General features: G+C 32.9%; 1 protein-coding gene across 1 annotated transcript; it reads left to right on the forward strand.

Moving 5' to 3' along the window:
- The first annotated feature begins 980 nt into the window (after positions 1 to 980).
- Positions 981 to 5410, forward strand: LOC109540545 (4-coumarate--CoA ligase 1). The gene is made up of 6 exons (XM_019908974.2): positions 981 to 1177; positions 2121 to 2366; positions 3314 to 3591; positions 3652 to 3814; positions 3885 to 4178; positions 4281 to 5410. Exons 1-6 carry the CDS (start codon positions 1070 to 1072, stop codon positions 4797 to 4799), a joined length of 1608 nt encoding a protein of 535 aa, XP_019764533.2. The 5' UTR covers positions 981 to 1069; the 3' UTR covers positions 4800 to 5410.
- The last annotated feature ends 9346 nt before the right edge of the window (positions 5411 to 14756 follow it).

Below are 14756 nucleotides of genomic sequence, written 5' to 3' on the forward strand. Positions count from 1 at the left end.
TATTTACTTAATTTTTACGTATTTTTTACTTCCGGTTTGTTGTGAAATGCGTATGGAAATAAGCCACGCTATTAAAATGGCAGCAAAAGTTTCACGCAATGGGGCCCATGAGCGAGTGAACCAAAATCAGCAATTATTCTTTGAGCAGTAGCATTAATTACAGCACATAGAACGCAAAAGAAGGCCGCCTTAAGTTCATTAGGGCTATTTTACAAATATTCAGGAGGTTCATATGCGTCTTCCTTCAAGTAGCTGAATTTATGAATGCATAATACTTAGAAAAAGCAGGACTCGCATTTTAAATGCTTACTTTATTTGTGTTGATTTTTATGATTGTGTCAATCTTTATATTTTTTAGGTGAGTTGTTGATTGGTATTTAAAAATATTTTATCAAGTGCAATTTTATTCAAATATATATTTGCAGTGAAATAAAGGCACATTGCTAAATACAGAACAGTAAGTTCAATTTACAAGAGGTTAATTGGGTGAGGGAGGGAAATTACTTCTTAGGTCGACTGCAATTCTAGTATTATAATCAACAAGTATTGTCCAAGTCCAAGATATACCCATATACAAATAGTGATAACTTTGAGTTCTGCACGACTTTGATATCGATAGCGTATCCCATTCGATCTCCCGTCTTCCAGCAATCTGAAACTTTATGATTCAAATACTGACCAGTAAACGAAACTGCACCGTGGTGTAGCTCCTAAGCGCATAAGACCCAAAACCCAGAAGAAGAAATTAATATCTGAAAGGGATATCATATAAAATAAACATAAAATAAATTGAAATATTTACTTTGAATATAAAAACCAATAGATAAAACACGTCTGAAAATAACACAGATTCTGAGTGAAGCGAGAGAACATTATTTTTTTAAATAAAAAGTCATGGCAAAACCTTAATATGATATCTATTAAGTGTTATTATCTCTCTTATCTTTCAATGAACCTTTTAAGTATTTCTAGTATGAAATAGAGCACTCCGTTATTTTGCGTCATTTTAACAAAGTTTCTTCTAGTGAGAGGATACAGGTTTAGGTAGTAAGTGTTTTATATACCAAACATGCAGGATCTTATTCTGAAGGGTCCCAAAGTTGAGGATCAGGTGTCCATGGGATTTGGTGAATATTTTTGGTTAACTGCCGAAAAATTTGGGGACAGAATTTTTCAAGTAAGTTGCCATTAGTTGGTTTGAGTGATAGTTGTACAAGATCAGTCAAACTAGGTTAAAACTTAATATTCTTGTTTCATACCGGATTTTCTAAATATTCGTGATTATATTAACTTTTTTGAACGAGGATCCACGATTCACGTTAAAGAATTTTATATTTGCATACCTGTTTTGATGCAGAACGGCAACATTTATTTTTATTTTTAATATAATACGGATAACTAACTAAATGTATTTAGAGAAAATACATAGTTGACTAAGGAAACAACATCAATGTAAAATAATTTTTATTTCGCATCAGTATGCAGTGATAATAAATTGGGTAATAAGTAATTAAAATTAATGCTACAAATAATGTGAGAAAATGCAAGGACGAGGTTGAGTACTTAATGATATTGATAATTATATGGCGGCGAATAGCAACAAAACCAGATTTTCGTCATAAGTGATTTTTATTTTTTGCTGATTTATTTTTCAATTGCTTGTTTGAAAAGCTAATTTTCTGAAAGTAGACAGTTTCTCAGTTCTCTTTCGCCTTATAGGAGAAAAAATTCCTTTATTGCCTACAAACTTTGTAATACGTGTGATCTGTATAGGCAAATATTATTAAAAAGCTTCAAAATTGTACGTTAGAAGTCTAAAGCATTAAACATTTTTTTTTATAGAAACCGTTCAAATTTACATGAGACGTTTGCTTGGTTTAGATAGTTTTTGGCTCTCTCTACTTAAATATGCAATCTTACAACTCTATCAATAGGTCTTAACAAGGGCCATTTCAAGTAAACACTTATATCCTCAAACTCAAAAAACTGAATATAAAATGCTTCTTAGGTTATTATGAGTCGTCAGTAAATATTCAACTGGATAATCTTGATTTTCACAAAACTGAAATAAATAGATCATGTTTTTAAATACATCTGATCAAATTCGTATATTGTTTTAGATCCATGCTTATACAGAGGCGACACAAACCTTTGGCAGGGTGAAACAGAAAGCACTGAGAGTAGCAATCCAGCTAAGAAAATTTGGTGTAAAAGAGAAAGATGTGGTGATGGTTTGTGGAGAAAACGACTTAAATGATATAGTTCCTGTTCTGGCAGGTCTGTTTTTGGGCGCGTGTGTGTCTTGCACAGCTCCGCTTATGGGTCTATACGATTATGAACAATCATTTGCCAGTATTAAACCAAAGGTAACTTTACTATCTTTATAACGTACGGTTTACAGAAAATTCAGGTTTCGGAATTTCTGCTCATAAGACGGATCTATATTCCTAAATAAACCTGTAATAGTATTTTTTCACATTTTTTTTGTTTACTTATGTTATGTTATATCAAAATTCAAAACACTGTGCTTTTTTATTCGTAAAATATTTGTAATAGATTCGTTTTTCCAGAGAGGTTCTACTAAATAAGTAGGTTACATTTTCGATATGTACTCATATATTTTATATAGACATATCAGTATAATACTAATTAACTAAGACACAAATTTCCAAAGCTCGTTCAAAACATATTTTGAAATTTCAATTTCAATAAATGTAGAATTGAAAAACAATGTAAAAAAATGGTTATTAGAAAATCTCCTGTGGAGCGCTGTTTATTTTTAAGTTAAAGTCTCTGCGGGTTTTCTCTCTTCATATTCATATAGCGTTTTAATAACAACATAATTCTGCCCCAAATCAACTAATTTGACTAAAATGAAGCCTGAAGCTTATTTCAACCACATGTTTAATTCATGTCAGGAATCTTAAATGATACGTGGAAATCAGATCAGAGAAACACGAGAGTGAAATTGCCTCGTAATTTTGCGACCGTATGAAGCCTAAGTAGATGATTGAAAGTAGTGATTTAAAACTTCAGTTGCAGTAATAAGCAAAAATTTAAATTATGTTAAAATGTAAGCCATTTTTGCAAAACGTTCTCTATTTTGCGAATTGTGGCAACGTGACTTTGTTACACCTTTCTGGATATATTGGAAGTTATTTTTCAGTTTACCTTATAACTAATTTTTGATCCAAAGTATTTCAAAGACCCAACTGTCCTACAGCATTAAATTATGAAAAGAACAAAGATATTGAGACCAAATATTTTTATTATAAGTTGTTATTCATTTTTTAATGGGTTAATTAATTTCTAGGCCATATTTGTTATACAGCGTGATCTACATACCATAGTAGAAGCCACTAAGTTCTTGGACTATGAACCCCTAATTTTTGTTATGGGTGAATCTGGAGAATACCCTACATTGTCAGATATGGAGAAACGTGAAACTGAAGAAGAATCTACATTTAAACCAGTGGAAGTAAACATCTACGACGCAGCTTTTATTTTATTTAGCAGTGGGACAACATCAGCACCAAAAGGAATATACTTGTCGCATTTCACAATTCTATCTGGTCCATGTCGATTGAATAAGTAAGTTTCGCATTTAATTCAGCTAATTTCCATATTCGAATAATACCATTTTTGCCATAGTAATCATCGATTTGTTCTTGATACTCCTCTGGGGCAATTTTGCACTTTATTTTGGATATCATGCCTATGGGTTACATCATATAGCATTGTGAATGCGCAACCACTGATTGTTGCTCCATCCATTAAAACCGAACGTTATTTGGAACTGATTGATAAGTATAAGGTATACATTGTTTCATTATGTTATCATTTTCTCTTTGGTGTTAATTATATTTCTTTTCACAATTTTTTAGATTGCTCACTGCTTCCTCTTTTATTCGACAGTGGTGAACATGGCAAACACAGAATTAAGTATCTTATTGAAGTACGATTTGTCACACGTAACCTATGTTTCATGGGGAGGAACATATATAGATGCTAAATATATTTTGAAGCTCAGAAAAATATTTCCTAACGCCTTAGTTTATCAGTCGTATGCTGCTACAGAAATTGGAGCGATTCCATTCGGTTGGCGAGATTTTGATCAAGAAGCTTACAATAATAAACTTCTTTCAGTTGGAAAAGTTAATATCAATACCGAAGTTAAGGTAGGACAATTTCAATATTAATAAATAATTTGTTGAATTGAAAAGTTCAAATTTAACTTATAATCAATAATCTTTGAGGCTAATTACGATGTTTGATTCCAGATTATTGATATAGAGTCAGGACAACTGTTGGGCCCGAACCAGACAGGCGAAATTCTGATAAAATCCCCATATCGCATGCTTGGCTACACGAATTTAGATAGTTCTCAGAACTTTGATGATGACGGCTTTCTTAAAACCGGGGACATTGGATATTACGATGAGCAACATTACTTTTACATCGTGGATAGGTTGAAACAAGGTTTCAAATATCGAGCGATGAACATTTTTCCCCAACTAGTAGAAGAAACATTAAGAAAACATCCAGCTGTGGACGAAGCAGTGGTGTTTCCTATGTACCATGAAGTAGACTTTTCACATCCGGCTGCCTGTATTGTTCTTCAGAAAAATGCTCATGCATCAGCTCAGGAACTATCAGATTTTGTAGTCAAAAACATGTCAGAAATTCACCGACTTAGAGCAGGAATTAAATTTCTTAATTCCATGCCGTTTACTGCTAGTGGCAAGATTGCTCGTACAGAAGTTAAAAAGTTATTCTTTGCAGATCGGGGATCATTGTAGATTATAGGTAACTATTAGAAGGTAGGGAAATAATTCTCAAAGGAAGCTAAGTAGGCGTAAGTAGGTAGACTTAGTTGAAATGTAAATCTGGTAGAACATTAAGTAAAAACTTGGAGATTTGAACAAAATTTAAAATATAAATAAAATATTTTGCAGTGCTTGAAAATAAATAATTATTTTAATCTATTTATATTATATTTAATTTATGACATTATTTCCAAACTGGTTCTTTGAAGTTTTGTTCGTCAATCAACAAAAAGTTTGCTATAACGCATCACTTGCTTTTAGAGTCAGATGAATTTCAAACTACGTCATTTTGAGAGGTTCCCGGTTTCACTGCATGTTCATCACTTTCGTCATTTGTACTTTCTCTCTTGACACCCCATCACGTTTTAAGCGGAAGCATATTAAAGATTGAATTTGTAATAAATAACACGCAATTTATCATTCCATTCCAAAGTCTGTTGAGAGGCTCCTTGAGAAGGAAGTCATGCAGATAAATTCAAGCTTCTTGCATCGTCAGTGAAACTGTTCTATTTACTTCGACAATGAGGGATTTTGGAAGATTTTAAGAGACAATAAAGAATAGTGGCTTTAATTTAAAATCCCAACATTTTGCCTCATTTTTTCAAGTCAAGCGGAGAGCATTAAAAACTCTACGCAAAATTATTTACGAAAATACTGCTAAAAAGATTTAGTCTTTTTATTCGCTGTTTCAGATTTACTTAATACCGGAAACCGAATAACTGTTTTAGAAGTTATTCATCTAGAAATCCTTTTACTTCTAGTCTTTTGGGAACGTTTTACATTTAAGGATAAATGCAATCACTAAATAAGTCAACAATGCTATTCGTTTTTCTTAGGCGGACTACCTGATGATTTATGAGTCACTACTGCAGGATTAAAAATGCATCTGTTGAATCGCCAAGTAAAAGCAACAAAATTAGTTAATACACTTTCATACTTCTAAACGTAATAGTTTGACGAGGAAATCCATGCGAAAAGATAATTGCTTCTCTGACCCTTGGCACCGAAAGTAATAGATAGAATTGTTTTCCCGACAAAAAAGGAATAAAAACGTATCCCAGAAAATGGCGCTTTTATAGGGCTTATATTTTATGACGTTTATATAACTATCTGGGATGAAATATATTTTTTGCAGTTTGTTAAGGGTGATTGATGAAGGTTTGCTGTATACGAGTTGCTAATGTGGGTTGACAATTTTTTATGCTTATAAAAGGAGTTTCCACTTTTTCTGCTTTGACGATGTGCGGTCTTTTTATCAGTTAATAACGCTTACGAATCCACGATGTTTAATTACTTGAGTATCTCACGTTTTAATCCGTAGTGTAACATGCTCTTTAATTTAATAAAATTCTTTTGCAGTATGGCGTGACAAAACTTTTATATATTTTAAAAACTGGTATTCTCTTTTGCCCCCTTGTGTTCCAGTTTGCTTGTATATGCCCTAAATCAGCTGATGACATCACTTGATCTAGAGCTGCTCTCGGTTACGAACGCATTGTTAGTTTTACGTGGGATTTGAAGTATCATATTAAATATGAATTTCCATTTTCGAGGCAACTTGTTTAATTAAACATATTTGTGCCTCAGGTTCTACCACACAGTTACTGATTTTTAAACACAGAAAGTACTGGGAGGAGATGCCGCCACTGGTTGTTACAAACCAGTTTATAGGGACTTCACGATCAGTACGCAAGAAACAACTTCGGAACAAATAACTTCCTTTCCGGAACAAATAATTGTAGAAAGAATCTGTTCGATTATCAAACCTGCAGGTTGAGAATTAAGCAAATAAATAGAGAAAATTTCTCTGAACCGAACTAAGCTGGAGTCGTACACATCACAGAGCAAAAGAATACCAACTCTGGAAGGTGCATTTGGGATACTTGGAAAATTTAATTCAACAGAAAAAAAACCTATTATTTTTACATCTATCAATTATTATTATTACTTCATTAGATCGTTTGCAATTCTCTCAGTTCTCTCAGTCTTCAACTTTTGCCACAATTGTTTCCCGAAATGTTCAAAGATCAGCACTGAAGCAAATTTTGAACTAGACTTTCGCTAAATTTTACATTTCTCAAATTTTATGCGACATATTTTTCGCTGTTTGGGAAAATACAAAAAGGTTTGGTGATAGCAGTTAAATCGCATGATATGTCTGATATATTAGAATCCCGAAAGGTCGTTGACATATCAAAAGGTCGAATTTCCCAATCGTGGCAGGTGAGAATTCTATAAGCACCTTGAAAATTGTTACCTTCTTTGAGGAGAGTTCTTCATCAATCACTTATATTAAGTTAGATCGTTGATCGAGGCAATTTATAAAAGGGCGGTTTTACAAGACGATATAATAAAAGAAAGCTGTTTGAAGTTATTGGTGACGTCAAATGGGTCGCAAACATACAATTTCTAATTCTCTGATTCTGGAATAGATTCGCATTTTACTAAAAACAATTTTAGAAATGTGTGAATTTCTATGTTGACTAAATCTTTTAGAACCGTGCAATTCTTTAGATGCCATTAAGTTTTTCCAGATACCAAACCTACTGAGATATATATTGAATATTTATCACTTCTTTAGCAATTAGTTTCTCAATTACAACACAAAAACGAAGGCATTTATATGCTGCTTATATGTCAATTTCTGGAGGGTAATTTGTTCTATTAGAAATCTCACTTTTATTAAATATTTGATTTCGGCTCTTGAGTTGAGGTAAACGTATCTGAATCAGTACCTGAGGTCAATATTTATAGCTCCGATAAACCGTTATTTAATTAGTTGCCGGCATGGCTTTACTGAGAAGCAAAATGTTGTGTTCCATTCCAATCCCTAGCAATTTGATCCGGTAGTTCCGAATCACTTTATACATTTAAATTTTCCACATAACAAAAATGTTGCGCCATTTTAGGCTCGAGTGAAACTTAGTGTTTGGACAGCATACAAAACCTCGTCTGTTGTTGAGATATGTATTGGCGATATCAATTTAAATGTAAATCAGAGTTTGAATGGCAGACAATGCGCACCCTTGTTTTATTCATGGGAATATAAACTTTACTGCAATGAGTCCCGTTTTCGGACATATTTCAAAAATAATTTCTTATTCGAATTTCAAATCAACAAAACCATCAAATTATGTCGGTTATAATGCGTATAAGGCCCAACTAATAGAATTAATTCCAACATGCTTAATCTTTTTCATAGTTTTTTTAATGCAAGAGAATGCTTGTGAAATGCGCCTTGACTGCTGGTCGATTTGTTAAGCAAAGCTTTTAGTGCTTTTCACATAGTGCTATTGAGTATCTAAGTTTCAATTTACTTGCATAAAAATATATGACTATCATGTTAAACAAAACCATTTTCATTGCAATTAAGCAACTTATTTTGTGCTCAATGAGTCCAGTTGAGTTCATGTTCGCATTGAGTTACACTAATAGATGACCTTTCATTTTCTGAATATATACAATTTGTTCTCAGAGTTTTAAAAACTTATTTTCGTAGTCTTAAATAGTCACATTTTGTCCGTATGATTTATAATACTCAATCATGGATCGACAGAATCCCTTTTGCCATTAATTATTTCCTTTCCATTGCAGCCATCTTGATTATTGCTTGACAATTCCGTCCGTCTTATCTCTTTTCTACGTGCTAGAGCAAAGAAAATAAATGCGAAAATGATCCTGAAATCGATGGGGATTAAGCGCTCGACTTGGACGGTATAAGAATCGCTGATCTATATATGTTTCTTTCCCATTTTCTATCTTAATATATGACTTTTCACACTTGGAGAGACTGTAATTCTATTCAGTTTATCCACTATTAATAGAAATTTGTTTGGATGTAAAGCTCTGTTGAAAATGGCTGCATCAGAAATAGCTGGTCGTTAATAATGCCGTTAATAATGTTATCATTTAATAACCAACTATTTAATGTAGTTATGCAATTAATTGTACATGTACAATATTAGATACGAATAATATATTCAATCAGCATCTTCCTTCGGATTCGTCAAAGAAGAATTCACAATTTCGGTTTTAAAAATTAGTTAACTTTGAGATTAAAAAGGATTATTTTGTTATGAATAAGAAAATTGCATTGCTATACAGGGTGGCCCATAATAACTTTGCCATCGTCTACCTGCTGATTTGAGTTGCCAAAATAATAGGATTGACCCGAACACCCTTTAGTAAATCAATGCTAGAGTACGACAATACAAGGCGTTAAAGTTCTCTTTTAAATTTTTAATTTATTTTGTAATTCCAATATTTTAACCAAATTTTGAAATTTCACACAAAATTGAAGTGTGTTTTCGCAGTGTACTGCACTGATAAATGTTTTTACAGATATAAACGAGCGACGAGAAACTAACTATACACAACTTTGTGTGAACATGCAAAGCACCATCATGTTATTCCGTTATTGTTGACGAATAGTTTATCATAAAAGTTCTAATTAGATCGATTGGAAGACCTAAAACTTCCGAATATGCGTCGAACTTCTTAGAGCTCACGCCACTGGATTCTTTTAAACATCTTGTGTTTAAGCCTAACCCGACAAACATTGAAGAACTAAAACAAAAGTTCAATATCTAGTGCATTACATGATGATTTTATTGAAAATTTTCATTTAATGACTAAAGTAATAAATTAATTGCTGAATGATTATTTAAACCAGATCATTCAATTGATCACAGGGTCTGCCAGCAAATCGCCTTACGAAAAGCGAATTCAAAGAGATACCAATAATGCTTCAAGTGTTTGTGCAGTTTACCACAGCAACTGTAATGCCCGGGGAACAAACGTGTGTTGCCCTCCTGAGATATTTCACCAAATCTCTCCATATGTTTGAAGTAAACTCGCATAGGAGCACTGAATCTCTAATTTGCATACAGTAAACATGATCTCGAATCGATATTCCCACAGTAGCACGTTTGTATCTTTCATAATTCACTCTTGAATAAACTTGAAAAGTTGGGGAAAGCTATTAGCAATAGACTAACACTACTTAATGCGTTTCTTGAAGTTTCCCTATTAAATTAAGCGCCAAGTAGTTAAATTAAAGTTATTAAAGCCTTCTAGCTTTAGTGTATATCTGAAACGTTACTGAAGGCGGTATTTACGCAAACGTTCTTTAAAATGCATTATTCATTGTCATGTTATGCGTGAAAATGTAAATAAAGTTATTGTCGATGTTGTTTAAGGTCATTTTGATTTTCATATTTCCTGCTTGTATTATTGCAGTCTGCTACTGAGCATTCAACAAATTTATATAATTTACAGTTCCCGTGTAAGGAAAAATGTACTTTAATTGGAAAAAGTACTTTTATCTTTTCTTCTGTTAAAAATTCCAGACAATTAAGCCATACCCAGTTTTACCGAAATATGTTATTTGTATAAAAGGTATATGAAAGTGTGAAACTGATCTCAAATTTTTCATATTTTTCAAGATGGTTTAGTCGAAATCTCACCCATTGAAAAATCTAAATAGATATAAGTGTTTTTCGAAGGAGCAATCGTGTAAAGCAGACCACAGCAATCGTATCAACCGTAAAGTCAAAAGTGAATAAAGAAAATTTGATTTATTTTATAAAATATGTTTTCTACGTATTATAGCAATCAGTTTCTAGATTTTAAATACTTAAAACATTTTACATCAGTTTTCTTGCTTTTTCATTTTTCCTGGTTCAAATCTTCTGTATCGATTATTAATGAACTGATTAAGTATGCTCCTTTTATTGTCCAAAATACTCTTGAGCATAATCCTATCCAGAGTATAGTGAAAGGGCTAAATGTATTTTACGTTCGTTTCGTAATGTATTACACTTCGGCGCGATTCGTTATGACTGGAAACAAAATTTGAAGTTTCTAGAACAACTGCAAGTTGAAAAACTTTTCTAATGGGCCGTCTACGTAAGTCATCCTGTACATAATTTTCTTCTTCTACAAGTAAACTGAGTCATACTTTAATACATACATTTTAATCAGACCAGAAGAATCAGTTTACCTACTTTAAAAATACGAATACTTTGAGCTTCTTAACCATGAAAAATGCAATTTGCAATGAACGTATGAAGCCTTAGGGAACTGGTCGAACTGGTTACCGAGCTTGAAATCATTGATGAATATCTAAAGTTCTTATCCTAAAAACAAATTTATTCAAGAACGTGACTTGAACTCTGAAAACTATTCTTAAACTTCCTTGTTTTAGGTCTAGTTTATTGACCGGAACTGCTCTTAAAGTGATTAGATTAGTTAACTTATTGGCTGAGTTCTCTTTATCATACTTTTAAGCAACTTCGTGTCTGCAATTTTGATTAGTGTGAATATTCTGCAGACTTCCTAAAATGTATTTTTATCTTTTTCACCAATATGTTTGGGCACATTATTTTATTTAATGACGATGATTACCCTCTTTTTACACAACATCTATACAGATTTTTAATATAAATGTATTCACATATTTCAGAATCCAGGATTGAACTGCAGAAAAAGTCGTTTTGTCTGAAAGCTTACATCGGAATGATGCGATTTCTTGGGTGTAGTTTGTATTTATTTTGAAATTGCGATGACGTGCTCGCTCATCGTCATCCTTGTGTTCTCTTTGAGATGACGCGGATTCTCTTTCCCACATCTGCTCTGTTTTCACCTCGATATTTACATACGCCAAAGATGTCATCTCAAACAGAATGAAAATATGCCGGTAAACCCATTCAGTTATCACAATTTCTCATGGCTCGGGCTTCAAAATATCAAGAAAAATTATTTCCCACGACCTTAAAAGATGTGCTTTTCACAAATGTCGTCTGCATTGTATTGGATAATTGTATGTATTGTATTATTGTGTTTACTATTGTTGCATATCCCCATATTGAAAATGTAAATATCCCTTTAATTTAGAAACAAAGCTTTATTGAATATCTTTTTGATTGAAATGTTCGTAATACAATAATTTGAAAAATGGGGTTTTCAGACAGACGAGAAGACATAAAACGTCTGGAAATCTAGACGAACAGCCATTGAGTATTTTTAAAAGTAGCCATATAAAATGAAATGCATTAAAATTAGCTGGATTTAATTTAAGCTGATCTAGCTAGTTTTCTTAAATGATTACATGGCATCTGAAATATGTGCAGCCAGCGTGGGAGCATTAATGTTGCCCGATCCATCACTGACGTTCCAGGATAACTGCAGGATAAGGCGGACCAAAATTTGCATATAGACAGGATCAATTCAATTTGAATTAAGTTGGAAAATTTTAACCATTCATTTCGGACCAAATTAAAATCGCTGTCCGAAGCCATTTTGGGCGCTTCAGTTGGATATATGTATAGAGTGTCTAAATAACCATCCAGACAAAGCACACTCTGCATTATTTTTCCGCGAAACATAATAATGTGGCTTTGAGCTGCGATGACGAAAAGTTTGCGCAATGCTTAATAAGGCAAGTTTGACTGAAATTTTGAAAAGTTGATCGATTGGAAAACTTTCTATAAATCTATAATCGATTTGGCAGTACTGCAAGTTTTACCAACCTAATAGTTTTAAAGATGATCATAAATAATCAAGATCCCCCGACAAATGGCAATATTCTTAAGGTTTTAACTTGAAACACCTTAATTATTGGCAAAGAGGTGATCGCAACTTTTTCCCATTTCAGAGTAAGTTGCTAGAAGTACTTTTTTCGGCTCATGAACCAGCTTTTGAACACGAGCACCTCTTAATAAACATGTGAACTGTTTCCTTTGAAATTTGTCTGGATATCATCAGCATTTTCTCACATATATTTCACGCTGAAATGTTTACTACCCCACTCATCTAGCTGATTTAACTTTTTTATTGCAATCATACACGCCAAGTTTCATATTCTTTGATTAAACCGTATTTCATTAAAATCATATTGACTAATTCAGGTGCATGTGAGAATGGGCTCTCTTTTGCGCCACTTTGAACTAAACTACTTGGAAGTTCTAGTTTGAAGCTCTGTAACTGAATTGTAACGGGTTAATTTGAATTATACACAAACAGATGCCGCCCTTTCCTGCAGGCATTTTGCAATTCCCGTGATAGATTAGCTCAAAATAATCAAGTGTGTGAAGTTCACTCAGACTGATGCATATTCTAAGGAAATATAGTTACTAGTCGCCTTCCGACAGTCGCTTAATTACTGCATCATAACAACTATAATGGAGAACTATATTCAGAAGGCTATGCCATAGAACCGGAGGGATGCTCCTTTGCTCATTTTGTCACGTGATTATTATTAGCCCCATTGAATAAATTTTGAACTCAGAAGGGTGGAGTTCTGAAGTTTCTGGGTCCTTTTGCGTATGGGAAGCTAACTGAATATGAATATGTTACTTCCAAGTTGACACGAACTTAGCTTTTTAGAGTTTTTACACAATTGCTGAGCACAATTTTCTGATTTTATTCAACGTTATAAAGCATTTCTAGTTAGAGGAAATCGTTCCCCCGCGGAATCGTTCCGTGGTTTTAAATTGCTGATCCCAAAGTTTTGGCAATTGGAGTTGTTTGGTTTGCTAACTAATCATGAAGCATTTAATCTCAATATGATCCTGATGATCTGTATTATAAATTATTTCAATTAAGATTTAATATTAACTTCCACGAACCATCCAGTATATACTGAAACATGCTAAAATATTTTCCAAATAAATCAATCTCCGCAAAAACAATATTGTCTTATGAAATGCGATTCTTCTGTTTAAGCACTTCGAGTTCATGTTTCTCACTGCAGGAAGAACGGCGGATAAATAATTCTAGAAAATACAGCTTAATCAGTATCATTGTCAACTGTATTGTGAATTCCTTGATGTTACTGAGATCGAGACAAATTGATTGATTGACTTCTTGGTAAAGTTCAACGTTTTCTAGCTTTTAAACTAATTACTCAATTTTAATATTTCCCAGTTAGTATGCGAATGTATCGCTCCACGTTTTTCACTTTTTTTAACACTCTGTGCGTTAGCATTCCACTCGAATTACTTGAATTATTGTAAATGGTTACTTTTTAAACCATTGTTTTACCTGAAAAATTGTTTTCACGGAACATAGCGAATTTTAATTTTTTAACAATTAATAATCTACCAAACCAAAAAATATCTATTAAAATCTATTAACTGGTGTAATAGAGAGAGTACTGCGAACGTTATGCACCAATCGACTGGGCCACTTTTCTGGGATAGATTGTGACGTTACTTTATATTGTTGACTAATTGGTTAACAACAAAGTTCTGGAAGGTTCCAGTAGGTTTCATAATCGCGTCGAGTAAGACAACCCAGATATTTGAATTCAAATAATAAACGTTTGACAATTCTTCTTGCAGTCACTTAAGTCCAATTTTTACAGAATGTCTTAGATTAGTTAATGCATCGTCAATTGTATTGCTTTGATTTGCGTATATGGTTTCAAACTTCATCAATTATATTACATTTCCAACGAAATTATTTCACAACTTAAGGGATCATGATTGTCATTTTTTAATAAAAAAACATGTAGTTTTTTTACAATTGACACTAAGTGAAAAATTTGGGATTCTCAACATTGTAAATATGTAGGGCAAATGTCTAACACTAAGCATTTAATGAGAACTGATTATTTTGTCAATCATAACTTAATATTTTATTTCTCCTGATTGTTTTGGCCTATTTGCTATTATCTCTAGCAATTTCAATTAATTGCTCTATTTCCAGACAACATCTCCATGATAGATTCTTTAATGTTCCTGCTAGTCCAAGGGCTTTTAGAAATGTCATTCGTTTTTTAACAAGGGACGCTCAACGTGAAATAAATATGTACACTTTTCCTTTGTGGTTGTTGTTTTAGTGGGCAAGAAGGTTTTCCAAAAAAAAACAGAGAACATTCAAAAAGTGTCTTATTCAATAAGTAGGGTAGAGCTGATGGTACAGGGCTTA

This window comes from Dendroctonus ponderosae, unplaced genomic scaffold (assembly GCF_020466585.1).
Source record: "Dendroctonus ponderosae isolate FM_Combo_2020 unplaced genomic scaffold, Dpon_F_20191213v2 Dpon_F_20191213_6, whole genome shotgun sequence".
Taxonomy (NCBI): domain Eukaryota; kingdom Metazoa; phylum Arthropoda; class Insecta; order Coleoptera; family Curculionidae; genus Dendroctonus; species Dendroctonus ponderosae.

Coding starts and splice junctions, on each gene's coding strand:
- LOC109540545 (XM_019908974.2), top strand. CDS start 1,070: ATGCAGGATCTTATTCTGAAGGGTCCCAAAGTTGAGGATCAGGTGTCC. Junction 3,592..3,651: donor GGTCCATGTCGATTGAATAA/GTAAGTTTCGCA, acceptor TTTTTGCCATAG/TAATCATCGATTTGTTCTTG. Junction 3,815..3,884: donor AACTGATTGATAAGTATAAG/GTATACATTGTT, acceptor ACAATTTTTTAG/ATTGCTCACTGCTTCCTCTT.